A 15,000-nucleotide genomic window follows, 5' to 3' on the forward strand; every position below is an offset into this window, starting at 1 on the left:
ATCTAAAAATGGAGCTGATATCACCATTCATGAATGGTGATATCAGCTCCATGTTATTCTGCTGTCAGGAACATGAATGGTGATATCAGCTCCATGTTATTCTGCTGTCAGGAACATGAATGGTGATATCAGCTCCATGTTATTCTGCTGTCAGGAACATGAATGGTGATATCAGCTCCATGTTATTCTGCTGTAGTAATCACTAATGAGACTCTTGACCATCACAGTTTCACAAGCTCTCCATCCAAATTATATTATTGTCACTTTGTAACGACATTTTTAAATTGTTGTTTACATTCTAGCAGCCAATGGCATCGCTGGAAAGATTTGAGTCTCAGAAATAAACAGAATTCTGCACAGTCAGACTTTGTTGTCACTGAACTTTTATTGATCACATGGTATCCTGGTTGAACTGAATCCTGAAACCCAATTTGGGTTTAGACTGTTACCTCACTGAAACTATAAAGCATTCATTAGATGAAGGCAGTGTAGTGGGAGCAGTATTTTTGGACTTGAAAAAAGCATTTGATACCGTGAACCATGAAATTCTCTTAAATAAACTCCAAAAATGTAATTTCTCAAATGATGCAATAACTTGGTTTAGATCTTATCTTGAATGCAGAGAGCAGTGTGTTAGAATAAACTCTACCCAGTCATCCGTCCAAACTTGCCGAATGGGCATTCCACAAGGTTCAATTCTGGGGCCCTTTTCAGTTTACATTTCAAATATTCTCACACTTCTTGTTTTGAAGTGTTTTGTGAATGTCTCGTAGGTTCGGTCGTATTTTCAGACACCTTCATACGGGAAACGGTCTTCTTTGCCTCTCTGCTGCATGACTGTTAAGATGCATCTTTCATGCATACAGCCTCAAGATTTTAAAAATAATGCTATGTGTCTGATAAAAATCCACATCAACGAATTCGCACAACCGATTCTGTGAATTAATTGTTCCGGCCCTGGTGGATTTTGAGGAGGCGAGCGGCCGTGTTCCCTGAGGTTTCCTGTAGGAGGCGCCGTGGCAGTACGGGGAGCCGGGTCGCTGCTGTGAGCCGCTCAGTCCCGGTTCAGACTGGCAGCTGGTTTGTGCTGTTGGCATCAAGTCAAGCTGCTTCAAGATGGGCATTGGACTCCGACAACGATTAACCTTGTCCCCCTCCCTGCTGGGTGACATTAGTCAGTCCCTCCAGGATTTTGCTGAGTTTTTTTGTGATTATTGCGGCCAAAAATGCTTGATTTTGCTGCGGCTTTTCTCAAAAATTGCGATACAATTTGCAAGGTTTTATGTGCTCTTTTTGCGGTAAAAATGCGGGAATTGGGAAAAGTTGCAAGCAAAGGAATTTTTTTTTTTCTCTCTCTCTCACACACTCACTTACACACACACACACACACACACACACAGCCTCCCCCTATTCTCTCCCACTCTCTGGTTAAGCTATTAACTCTTCCAAGAGCTTGAATTTTGCACTCACTTCGATTCTTGCTGCTTTTGTTTTGTTTTGCACGGTCTATGGCAGTCATTTTTGTTGGCAGGTGAGTTGGTCCAATTGGTCCAAATCACAAGCGGTCTGTTGATTTGTCCGTTTCATGTGGAAAAGTTGCGGCAATTTTGCAAAACTGCAAGCTCTCGCAAATATTGCGGAGATTTCTTGAATTTGCGTTAATTATTGCGATCGCAAAATCGCGAGTTCCTGGAGGGACTGGTTAGGGCGGCATCACTGCTGTTTGCAGATGATGTCGTCCTTTTGACTTCATCAGACTTTGGTCATCGATGTGCACTGGAGCGGTCTGGGATGAGAGTCAGCACCTTCAGTCGGACACCATGGTTCTCCAGTGGAAGAAGGAGACCTGAGCCCCAGCTGCCTGAAGCGGAGGAGTTCAGGTCTCTCAGGTCTTATTGAGCGCAAAGGAAGCGGTGTGTTTGACCGCCGGTTGGGTGGCTGTGGTAATGCTGTGGTAATGCTGTGGTAATACGAGTGTTGTATCACATTGTGGCGGCACAGACAGAGCTGAGCCACAAAGCAAAGCTCTTCAATTTATCGGTGGATCTTTGTAGGACCCTCACCGATGGTCACGAGCTCTGGGTCGAGACCAAAAGAAGGAGATCGTGGATAAAAGCGGCTCAGATGAGGTTCCCCCGCAGGGTGGAGCCGCTGCTCCGCCATATTGAGGAGACTCTTGAAAACGTTCAAGCACCTGGGAAGGATGAGCCCTTTAGTGTGTAAAGATATAGAGGAGTGATGTAGTGTGATAGTGGACAGGTATAGAGGAGTGGAGTCTCATGGACTGACCTGAATTTACTTCTTCCATGGTATCAACAGCACTGTGGTAAAAACTGGTCTTTGGAGCTCAATGTATATATACACACACACGTGTATATATACTAGGGGTGTCACGATTCTCCAAATCCACAATTCGATTCTCGATTTAAACTTTTTTTTCAGCACTGACGGCTATGCCATTGTTAGACTATCGAGTCTTACATTTTCAAATTCTTCTTTAAAAAGATGGTATCAAGTGTGATATAACTGCCATATTTTTTTTTGGAATGTACCACACTAAGGCCATATGGTCAAATTTTTTCAAAGTTTTTCCATTGAAAAAAAAACAACAACTTTCCCTTTAATTTGGTACCAAATACATGGCAAGGCGATTCAGGGCGTCTCCTCACTGAAGTGTCAACATTCACAGTATGACAACAAAACAGATCCTTCCTATCTTGGCTAACGATAAGCTTTCAGAATACATACAAAACCTCCAGCGCCTCAGCCCACACAGTAATAAGATCAGACAGTAATAGTCGCCAAACAAACATGGAAAAAGTCACCAAACTTATATGGATAAAAGTCTCTGCGACCCGGCCGGTCCTCCTACCGACTCTTCGGCGCTCCGCCTCCCGGAAAACAGCGTCCGTCTCCGGCGGTGAGAGCGGGCCGGTCCCGCTGTTTAGTGAAGGTGATCTTGTGTCTTGTTTTATCGAGCAAGAACAACCGATTTCCATCAAAAGACTTCAACTCACAATGTCTTCGTAACTTTCCACTACACACGGCGGGTCAGGTTCTGTCTCACAGCAATCTGACAGCTTCCAGAAGGTTTTAAAAGCGTGACGCTTAGCCGGCGAAGACATTTTTACAGGTGGAGGACGACTAAACCCGGGGAAAATCAAACGTCTCAATGTCACCAGATATTCAGTATTTTCCGGTTCCGGTTCATCGATGACAACTTGAAGTATAAAACAAAGCTGATAACTTGATTTTCAGTTTTTGGTACATTTTAAACGATTTTAAAATGACGGGCGCTCTTGGGCGCTATAGTGCAATATAGAACGGGCGCTCTCTAGCAGCTACGCTGTCGTCACTGAAATGGCTTTTTTTCTTCAGACATGTGCAAGCAGGCAGAGTGGAGAGAAAAAAATACTGGGAGAATCGCGAACCTGCTTGTGATTTGTGAAGGTCGAAATCGAACGCTCATTTCGATCGATTTTCGATTTAGAATCGAAATCGTGACACCCCTAATATATACATATATATATGTCACATTTTCTATCCAATCTCCACTCACCCCTCAGCTGCGGTGCTGTTGGCGGGGTACAGGATGGAGCTGAGAGCAGCAAACTTCTCTTCATCTGGAACCTGCAGCACCTTCACATCAAACAGAGTCACAGGAACATCTCAGTCTAATCTGACCCAAGGTTCAGACAGAGTCATACACTGTGATTCTGCTGTCCATGTTATGCCCATGGTGATGTCATGGACCACGCTGTTCCATATTTACAGCCAACACCTAGTTTTACAGAAGACACTGTACAACCTGGACTAACTGTCTATATGGCTCTGGTCTAACTGGACTAACTCTGTCTATATATGGCTCTGGTCTAACTGTCTATATATGGCTCTGGTCTAACTGTCTATATATGGCTCTGGTCTAACTGTCTATATATGGCTCTGGTCTAACTGTCTATATATGGCTCTGGTCTAACTGGACTAACTGTCTATATATGGCTCTGGTCTAACTGTCTATATATGGCTCTGGTCTAACTGGACTAACTGTCTATATATGGCTCTGGTCTAACTGTCTATATATGGCTCTGGTCTAACTGGACTAACTGTCTATATATGGCTCTGGTCTAACTGGACTAACTGTGTATATATGGCTCTGGTCTAACTGGACTAACTGGCCAGACATGATGATCTGATGGTTTAACCAGCAGCAGCCTTGCCTCTGCAGTACTGAGGAGAGAGAGCTGAAAAAGTGTGATGAGACCGAGTGCAGCCACAACATCCATTATAAAATCTATATGTCAGGTTTCCATGAGATTACAGGGGAGCGTCAGAGCGCTAACAGCAGCACCTTAGGGATACAAAGCTTTTAACGTCTGCTGCTGCAACATTATTCTCAGAGTTCAACCAGTAGCACACAGCTGAAGCTACACAACTTCACTACACACACAAACCTTCAAATTGGTGATGATTGTTCTCTCTTTTTTTTTTATCTGTATTAGTGTCCGTTTGTTAAAGGCAGACTGTTTTTCAGACTGTAAGATGTTACACTGTAAAGCACCAAGAGGTTACCATGTCAACCAGAGAAATGTAGCACAGTGCTAGTTACAAGCTCACCATGTTGGAGCGTATGGGTGAAAAATTCAGTATTGTTTTTCACTAGCTGCACTGATATCGTCATATAATTTGTTGTTACGGTTAAAGCAAGACAAAGTTATAACAGCTTTATTTCAAGCAAAAGGAAACCTTAATATGACAGAGTCTTTCAAAGTAAAACTTAGTAGGTCAACAATATTAACTTATAGGGATGAAGTAGCGGTAAAAAGAAAAAACAGAGTGCCCAAAGCCAACAGTATCTGTACACTGAAGCACACAGCAGAGCTTATGGACTTACTCCCTAGCTACTATATGTTCCACTGTGAAATTACATGAACTTCATACAAACACTAAATTTATCCTCTGCACACAAGCCAACCATCATGAATACCTTAAGATGTATTCTTGACGCTTATGTCTCTTAACTGTGTCTCAAGGAAACACTTTACACAACTTTCAGAAATCCTGTGAAAAGTCATGGCTGAGCATAATGTTCTTTTGCAACGGATTGGAAAATATTTAGGTTTATATCTGACTGCTTAACTTTTGTGAATGCATCCAGCTGTAGAGGAGAGTAATCCGTTCACACATACGGTTGGGTAGCTTTCTCCCCTGGTTGGTGTGTAGCCTGTGACTGGGCTGTCAGGCCGGCTAACTTGGCTAGCTGCTACAGCTCAATCAGGCTTAAATTAAAGATAAGCTGACCTCCAACGGAGTATTTCAACATAATTCAAACCTACGTTCAGCAACCATTTTAACAAGAACTTCCGATGAACAATATGCACATCGCTGCAAGAACTGTAACCATAAAAGACCTATCAAACAAACTGATGTAGAATCAATTCACTTTCCTTCTCTAAATCCACGAGACACTTCAGACCACAAACTGAAATGGAAAAAGCATTTCAGACGGTGCTGAATAAGCAGCAGTTACTTCCAGGTGAAATTTCCACATGTGCAGCTTTGGATCAGCAGGTGTGCTGTGCAGCACAGCGCCTCACTCAGGTCCAGCAGCACCACCTACTGGCTAAATACTGACATGACAGCTTGACTAGCACTCCCAGATGGTTTCCAGTAGCTTTGTGTTTGACTACAGCTGTCGTATGACCCTCACCCCACTAAACCCCACCCACTGGTCAATCCTCTGCATGTTAATTACCTTCTCCTCCTCTTCCTCCACCTCTTCCTCTTCCTCTTCCCCCAGCAGGCTGTCCAGGCTCTGAGGGTGGAAGTGCAGGTCTTCCTCATCCACGTCCTCCTCCTCCTGCTCCTGCTCCTTGGTGGGACTGGGGGAGAAGTGGGAGCAGATGGTGAGGGGGTTGGATTGCTCCGCCCATCGGCCTCGTGGTGGGCGGGGCTCGGGCTCAGCAGCTGGTTGGACCGCAGAGGAACCTCCACCTTGACCCTGATGAACACACAACATACACCCGCTGATGTTAAATTACTATTACACATTATATACTGTAGCCTACTGGTTGAGGTGTGTAGGTGTGTGTGTGTGTGTGTGTGTGTGTGTGTGGAGAGCGGGGGGGCTTACCAGTTTGCGGAACCACATGGGGAGTTTTCCGTTGGTCTGGAGGAGCTGGGGGTCCGGAGGGAAGTCTGCAGCAGAAACACAACAGACCGGTCAGTGGATTCAAGGCAACTGAACATTTCAGTTCTGGTTCCACATCTGTCCCTGTTCTGGTTTGTTTTACTCTTTATCACAATACAGACATTAAGGCTCTATGTGATCACTTTTTTGTGGTAAAACATTCACTTTTAATTGCTCTTAGTGTTGCAGTTTGCCTTTCCAATCTCGAACCAAACAACGTAACATGAGAGACTGAACAGACTCTGAGGCAGTGTGCTGACAGAACACTGGACTGAGACTATCTTGAGAGACCGGTCTCAGTCCGCTTCCAAACCAACTCTGGTGGTTCCTTGGTAGTGAGGATGCAATTCGACCAAAGGACCGAACTGGCTACGTATGATGGTTTACCTGGTGCGTTTTCTGAGTAGAAATTGGTGGGTGAATGTCACTGTAGGCGCTCATTAGAGAGCGCCTTCTACAGAGGAGTCTGGAAACGGAGCGTCTTTGTCGAATCAAATGCAGCAACACATTGTTCTCCAGACGCAGCCTTGATTCACGTTCAAACTGAATATTCTGCTCATGCAGTAAACACTGGTATACAAATCAGAGAATAACAGCGAAGACAATAACCTGTCCTGCTGCTGGTGCACAAGTCGATGCTCCATTGCGTTCCTGTGTCTTGTTTTTTTTCCCATGAAGCACAGAATTCCGGCACGAAAATTCTGACCAATGAGGGACCAGTTTGATCGCGCATGGCGTTTGTTTACAAATCTTGGTCCGCTTACAAATATTGCTGTGTGAAAAGAAACCGAACCAAGGGTGAACTGCAACATTGTAACAAATTAGTCGCAGATTTGGAACAAAGCAAACAAACTACAGCTGTAGAAAAACGCCCCGAGTGTTTCTGTGGACAGTTTGATCCCAGCAGCCTAGTGTCAGGAGAGTTTGCTGATCAGTAAGCACATGCTGGTTTGTTGTCTGACCTCATTAAAAGAGCAACAGCAGTAAAATCCACAGAGTGACGTTGTGACTTCTGACCAGAGGAGCTGCTGACGGAGATCAGAGCTACTATTCTTTGTGTTTTAGAGGGAAACAAGGCTAAATTCTGTTATTCTACCTCCTGTTCTTCATCTATCTACTCGTGGAGCTAGTGTTGTGGCTGTGGTGGAGCCTTCATCCTCACCATAAGTGGAGTCCAATCTGGCAGGAGTCTTGGGGTCCAACTCTTCCTCCTCCTCTTCCTCCATCTGAGGAAGCTGGGTGGAAGGAACAGCGATGAATGTCTCCCTCCTACAAACCAACACAGGAGACGCTGGTACTCAGTCTGCAGGTTTCACAAAGCTAACGCTCAGTGAGATGAGGTGATGTAGAGTACCTGAGGTGATGTAGAGTACCTGAGGTGATGTAGAGTACCTGAGGTGATATAGAGTACCTGAGGTGATGTAGAGTACCTGAGGTGATGTAGAGTACCTGAGGTGATGTAGAGTACCTGAGGTGATGTAGAGTACCTGAGGTGATGTAGAGTACCTGAGGTGATGTAGAGTACCTGAGGTGATGTAGAGTACCTGAGGTGATATAGTGTACCTGAGGTGATGTAGAGTGTAGTGTACCTGAGGTGATGTAGAGTACCTGAGGTGATATAGTGTACCTGAGGTGATGTAGAGTACCTGAGGTGATGTAGAGTACCTGAGGTGATGTAGAGTACCTGAGGTGATATAGTGTACCTGAGGTGATGTAGAGTGTAGTGTACCTGAGGTGATGTAGAGTACCTGAGGTGATATAGTGTACCTGAGGTGATGTAGAGTACCTGAGGTGATGTAGTGTACCTGAGGTGATGTAGTGTACCTGAGGTGATGTAGAGTACCTGAGGTGATGTAGAGTACCTGAGGTGATGTAGTGTACCTGAGGTGATGTAGTGTACCTGAGGTGATGTAGAGTGTAGTGTACCTGAGGTGGTGTAGAGTGTAGTGTACTTGAGGTGATATAGTGTACCTGAGGTGATGTAGTGTACCTGAGGTGATGTAGAGTGTAGTGTACCTGAGGTGATGTAGTGTACCTGAGGTGATGTAGAGTGTAGTGTACTTGAGGTGATATAGTGTACCTGAGGTGATGTAGTGTACCTGAGGTGATGTAGAGTGTAGTGTACCTGAGGTGATGTAGTGTACCTGAGGTGATGTAGAGTGTAGTGTACTTGAGGTGATATAGTGTACCTGAGGTGATGTAGTGTACCTGAGGTGATGTAGAGTGTAGTGTACCTGAGGTGATATAGTGTACCTGAGGTGATATAGTGTACCTGAGGTGATATAGTGTACCTGAGGTGATGTAGAGTGTAGTGTACCTGAGGTGATGTAGAGTGTAGTGTACCTGAGGTGATGTAGAGTGTAGTGTACCTGAGGTGATGTAGAGTACCTGAGGTGATGTAGTGTACCTGAGGTGATGTAGAGTGTAGTGTACCTGAGGTGATGTAATGTACCTGAGGTGATGTAGAGTACCTGAGGTGATGTAGTGTACCTGAGGTGATGTAGAGTGTAGTGTACCTGAGGTGATGTAGTGTACCTGAGGTGATGTAGAGTACCTGAGGTGATGTAGTGTACCTGAGGTGATGTAGAGTGTAGTGTACCTGAGGTGATGTAGTGTACCTGAGGTGATGTAGAGTGTAGTGTACCTGAGGTGATGTAGTGTACCTGAGGTGACTAAGGCTGATGATAATTGAGAAGGACCTTGTATTAGACTGCTATTAGGGAGCGTGCAATATTGAAATATGCTTTTTGTGCATGAGCATGACTGTGGATGAAAGTTGTTTGTCTATGTGGAATGATGTTTTTAACTGACATGGCATCAAATGCATAACAAATATCTGCGCAAACAGACAATAAAGTATTGTCTTATCTCATACGGTGTACCTGATGTGCTGTTTGCTGGTGGAGGTCTCGGCTGCAGCCGTCGGCCTCCTGCGGACCAGCCTCTTCCTCATGGTGTTGGTCATCTGGGAGTCCAGACGCCACACAAACACACAGCTAGAGATCAACGAAACAAAACGCAGAAAGGTTTGTTTAAATTATTGAGTTTAAAACTGAGCAGACATCTGTGGTTCTATCCTGAGATGATATCAGCATCCTCAGCTTGGAACAGAGCCGTGTTTCTGAAGTACGAGTGCAACATGTGAGCTAGCAGCTGCTCAGGTGGCGTGGAGGGTCGTAACGAAGAGAATCACTGAACAAAACATTACATTCATGTGTTGATTTAGACAAAACAGTTAGAAAATCCCTGGGCTGCTTCCTGGTAGTAAGTAAGTTTACCTGGACAGCAGGTAATAATCTTTAAGACAACAGTCTGAATAAGAAATTGCCATGTAAACAGCATTTTCTGATTACCTTAATCCGAATATGGTCATAATCGGCGTACGCAGAATCGCATTAAGACATGCACAGCCCAAACACTTTTAGGTTTACCTGTCTGATGTGGTTAAGACTGAGGTTTACCTGTCTGATGTGGTAAAGACTGAGGTTTACCTGTCTGATGAGGTTAAGATACTGAGGTTTACCTGTCTGATGAGGTTAAGATACTGAGGTTTACCTGTCTGATGAGGTTAAGACTGAGGTTTACCTGTCTGATGTGGTAAAGATACTGAGGTTTACCTGTCTGATGAGGTTAAGACTGAGGTTTACCTGTCTGATGAGGTAAAGATACTGAGGTTTACCTGTCTGATGAGGTTAAGACTGAGGTTTACCTGTCTGATGAGGTAAAGATACTGAGGTTTACCTGTCTGATGAGGTTAAGACTGAGGTTTACCTGTCTGATGAGGTTAAGATACTGAGGTTTACCTGTCTGATGAGGTTAAGACTGAGGTTTACCTGTCTGATGTGGTAAAGACTGAGGTTTACCTGTCTGATGTGGTTAAGACTGAGGTTTACCTGTCTGATGAGGTTAAGACTGAGGTTTACCTGTCTGATGTGGTAAAGACTGAGGTTTACCTGTCTGATGTGGTAAAGACTGAGGTTTACCTGTCTGATGAGGTTAAGACTGAGGTTTACCTGTCTGATGTGGTAAAGACTGAGGTTTACCTGTCTGATGGGTTTACCTGTCTCCTGATACGGTGATGAGGTGTCTGCAGTCTTGACTGAACCTCATACAGGTGACAATCTCTATGGAAATAAAGACAACAGAGGAAGCAATCAAACCTCTGGAGTCGAGGAAAGGGTTTTACCTGACTATTAAACCCTTAACCACTCCAGCTAAAGGGTTTTCCTGGCCACCTAAGTCTAAATGCAAATATCCAAACCCTGAATAACTTAGGGTTAGGGGCTTCTGAAAGAAGTGTTCTGCATCTATGGATGCTGAATGGATTCCAAAGACTAAAAGCAAAAAACCTCCCAAGTAGGATTACAAAATTAACCACAAAAGGCTTTAATATATTCTCAGGGGGAACGGAGTTTCAGATACTGTGTCTTCCTAAACAAGTTACTGAGGAGACTCCCTGGACTACACATCACGGATTAGTATCCCAAGCTTTACTTTCAGTAGTGCTAAAAAAAATTTTTTTAAAAATGACTGAAAAACACTGAAAAGCAAATACACATCTTAAGTTATACTGAGATCACAACATATGCAGCTCTACACTGAATGCAGCTATGAGACGAAGTATTTACCAGAGTGTCCGAACAGGGAGGCGACGCACTCTCCTGACTCGTAGTCAAAGATAGTGATGTTCTTATCGGAGCAGCTGGTGGCGAGGAACGTCCCCGACGGATCCATCTGAACCTGCAGCAAACAAACAGGTCAGCGCACCGCCTCCGGCCTGGAACCTGCGGCTCAGCCGGGTTCCTCCGCTGCTGAACACAGTGCTGCTAAAGCTGCTCAACATACAGTCTGACCCCTATGGACTCCCAGGGTCCAGCCTAACCCAGCAGAAACCCTGGATCTACATTCTAGCGCTGAAACCATTAGTCGATTAATCGATTACTCAATTGACAGAAAATTTATCAATTATAATTTTGATAATCAATGAATAGTTTTAGTTATTTATCAAGTAAAAATACCAAATATTTGCTGGTTACAGCTTCACAAATGTGAAGATTTGCTGCTTTTCTCAGTTTCATCTCATTATTAAATGAATTTTAAGGAAGAAATCTGAAGAATCACTTTGGAGAACTGAGATGGACATTTGTCGTTATTTGTGATATTTTATAGACTAAATGATTAATCGGCGTATCAAAAGAATAATCAATAGATTAATCGATAATGAAAATAGTTGCAGCCCTAATTACTGCTACTGCATGAAAGTGCGGTGGGCGTGCCTACCTTCAGCAGCGCTCCATCGTCGCTGGACGAGCCTTTGAAACACTTCTTCAGCTTCCCGCTGCCCACGTTGTAAACCCTGCCGACGACAGCTCAGTTACCGCTGAACAACAACCATCACCTGAAGTTCTTCATGATTCAATATGTTTCAAATCCTCAGTCAGTCAACCAAGCACTTCAGTTCCCTACTATCCTTTAAAAAGTGACATCATTAGGTTTAACTTCCAGAGGTTTTTTCCACCTTATGTTGCGGTCCTGGCAGGCGATGGCGGCGTGCGTCCGCGAGGCGTCCAGGTCCATGTCGTACAGAGTGGTCTTCTCCACCACGTGGTGACTCCTGGAGAACGTCAAACCCTCCGCCGTCTGGATCAGGGAGGTCGTCACCACACACACACACACACACACGCACACGCACACGCACACGGAATCATGGGAGACCGGAACATACACAAAGTGACTTTGTTTTTCCTTTTTTCCCCCCTAAAGCGGATATTTAAACAGTAACACATGACAGGCTGCGGTTTACAGCGACTTCAGACTAGTTAAAGCAATATTCTATCTATCAATATATATCGCCTGCAAGTCTACAGTGACGCGAGTTGCGTGCATAGGACATGCAGAGAGCGAGAGCTTGCACCGGCCAGCAAACGGTAGCCTAAAAAAATGAGTGAAAAAACAAATGAAGAAGAGAATTAAGTGGAGCAGCGTCCGACGATTTAAACCCGTAATAAGTGATTTCAGACCCTGTAACCCGTCCTGCTGCGTGGAGACTTTGTGAGACGTAATGATGAACAAACAGCCACACAGCAGCAGCTGAGTCGCTGGTTTCACCTCTTCTCTAAAGCTTGTTGTCAAACTCGATCTGAATCGAAGATTTTCTTTTTTAAAACTAGCTCGTCTCCTCCCTCGTTGGAAAGCGGCGCTCTCCCCCTCCCCTCCCTGAAAAAAATTCTGGTAATGGTGGAATCGATGAAGCGAGCGAGTAAAAGTTTTGTTTGTCCTTAGGGGCTTCTGTAGCCCAGCAGGTTTGCTGTGTGTTTACAAATGTGTTGCGGTTTCTGTCTCCCTCTAGTGGTCGGACAAATCGCTTGGGTAGCTTTATATAAAGGACAAGGTAATGTTCAGATGTAGACTTTCAGGGAACGCCGACTGTATTTCCTACAGCTTTTTTGATTTTATCCAAGACAAGGAGAAGATGGTGGCTGGGGTGACGAAGCATCTTTTGTGCTTTAGGTTTTGGCCTTTAGGGCTATTATTTTCACAAATAAAGTTTGCAGTTTGCACTAATGCTGGAAATGTATTTCATTACACAGCAAACCATATTCATTGTTGGGGTCCATACTTTCAGCACATGCAGTCAGAGACACATTGAAATAGTATGCCTTAATATTTGTATTTATCGCATATCATATCGCCATCGCAATATCCAACAAGTTTATCGCACATCGCATATTTTCTCCATATCGTTCAGGCCTGCTGCTGACTGACCTGCTCAGCTGTGCGGAAGTAGATGCTCTTATCGGCTCCACAGCTCACCATGCGCACCTCCGGACTCTCACCTGCAGCACAGGTAGGACTGTTCAGTCTGTCTCTTACAACACAGGTAGGACTGTTCAGTCTGTCTCTTACAACACAGGTAGGACTGTTCAGTCTGTCTCTTACAACACAGGTAGGACTGTTCAGTCTCCATAGATCTTCATCTATCTAACCTGTCTCCATCTGCTTTTGAGGTAAACACAGTACTGTTTCTATATTGTTTCTATATCATTGTTTTAATTGGTTTAATTCTTCTCTGTCTTGTAACGATGTACACTAAGCTATGTTCCATGTGTAAATGTACTTTGCCAATGTAATGATTCCTATACATTAGTTTTTCACTAGTCGTTTGTGTTGCAGCTCTATCTGTAGCTAGCTGACTCCTCTGCAGACGGACAGTGGGACTCGGCAGTTTGTCGTACCGGTGAACTTGACGGCGGTGATGGAGGCGGAGTGGTCGTTCACGGTCTGCTGCAGGCTGTAGCTCTTCTCCAGGTCGAAGACGTGGATCAGACGGTCTCTGCTGGCCGAGGCAAGCAGCTTCAAACCTGAAACGCATCCTGCTTAATACTGAGCAGCTCACAACTCAAACTGCATCGCTGCTATTCACACTGATAACGGAGGAAGTGTTTTCAGCCAATCAGCTGTCTGATCTTCTTGCTGTTGTGAGTCACTGGCAGCAGTGTGAGCTGTGTGCCAGGATTTGTTTAGTTCATTATTATGAATCTACTCTGTTATTAGTACAGTCTCCGGCCTGCTGACACTTCACACACTGTGGATGTTAGCTGCAGCGTAGCAGCTAGCTTAGCATCTTGTCTGAAGTCCCACACAGTGAACGGACTCAGACCGTCAGCCATCAGGTCACACAGGTCACACAGGTCAGAGCCTGTCGGCCAAGTGATCAATGTCTGTCTTTAAGGAGTGGGATTCGCACACCAGAGCTGAAATATACTGACAAAAACATATAATTGCGATTATTTGACAGAATATCGCAAGTTTTTTCTTGTCATAAATCTTTCAGAACTTTAAAATAATTTAAAGAAAAGTGATTTAGTTAAAAACTAGATGTGAGTGAGCAGATTCACTGAGTTTGAGTCTGATGAAGGTTTGATTCTAAAACTCCTGGTTCACAAATCCAGTTTGGACCGAACTCTCTCTGAAGAAACTGACTGCAGACTCTGAGATTTGGACATTGCAGAATTTCATATTTGATTTTTGTTTTTTTGATGAATTGTTTTTTTGATGACTCTGAACCTTCGGGGCGAAGGTTCAGAGTCCCCTGTGCACGGAAGTGCTGTTTTAAAAAATCCTTTATCCCCACTGCCATTGCACAGCTCAACAGCTAGAAGGAACCTACAGACCTACTGAGCTGAGCTAGCATACAGCACTTTATATCTTGCATACAGCACTTTATATCTTGCATACAGCACTTTATATCTTGCATACAGCACTTTATATCTTGCATACAGCACTTTATATCTTGCATACAGCACTTTATATCTTGCATACAGCACTTTATATCTTGCATACAGCACTTTATATCTTGCATACAGCACTTTATATCTTGCATACAGCACTTTATATCTTGCATACAGCACTTTATATTTAGTATTCAATTCTTAACTGCCACTGGTCAACTTTTTAACTGCATGACATTTTACTACATGTACTGTGTTGTCTTTTTATGTGCACTTATGTTCCTATATGCACTGTATTGTATCTCTAAGTGAGCTATGTACCAGCGAAAGATAAATTTCCATTATTGCCTGCACTAATGGACAATAAAGTTTTTCTTGAATCTTGAATGGTTCAGCTCTATTACACACAGAAAGGACCAAATACTGATCCATTTTGTGCCAATGTTGAAAATGATTCTAAATGCAAATAATCTATAATAGTACAATTGAAAATCATGTTTCATTATCACATACAGTTTTTTAAGTAAAGCACTATTCATATAACACTTGAAAAGTGCTATATGAATAAAGATTATTATTTTG

At 43.8% G+C, this 15,000-nt stretch overlaps 1 protein-coding gene across 4 annotated transcripts in view; it reads right to left on the reverse strand.

Moving 5' to 3' along the window:
* wdr62 (WD repeat domain 62) overlaps positions 1-15,000 on the reverse strand; it is a 40,223-nt gene that overhangs the window by 10,111 nt on the left and 15,112 nt on the right. For all 4 annotated transcript variants that reach the window (XM_078284143.1, XM_078284145.1, XM_078284144.1 and 1 more), the window contains exons 13-23: positions 13,423-13,548; positions 12,953-13,023; positions 11,706-11,827; positions 11,468-11,543; positions 10,816-10,927; positions 10,248-10,311; positions 9,070-9,183; positions 7,350-7,456; positions 6,131-6,195; positions 5,753-5,998; positions 3,560-3,639 (exon numbers count right to left, since the gene is read on the reverse strand). In XM_078284143.1, the coding sequence (XP_078140269.1) occupies positions 3,560-3,639; positions 5,753-5,998; positions 6,131-6,195; positions 7,350-7,456; positions 9,070-9,183; positions 10,248-10,311; positions 10,816-10,927; positions 11,468-11,543; positions 11,706-11,827; positions 12,953-13,023; positions 13,423-13,548 (1,183 nt within the window). The remainder of the gene's footprint in view (positions 1-3,559; positions 3,640-5,752; positions 5,999-6,130; positions 6,196-7,349; positions 7,457-9,069; positions 9,184-10,247; positions 10,312-10,815; positions 10,928-11,467; positions 11,544-11,705; positions 11,828-12,952; positions 13,024-13,422; positions 13,549-15,000) is intronic.

Source organism: Centroberyx gerrardi, chromosome 6, assembly GCF_048128805.1.
Source record: "Centroberyx gerrardi isolate f3 chromosome 6, fCenGer3.hap1.cur.20231027, whole genome shotgun sequence".
Lineage (NCBI taxonomy): Eukaryota > Metazoa > Chordata > Actinopteri > Beryciformes > Berycidae > Centroberyx > Centroberyx gerrardi.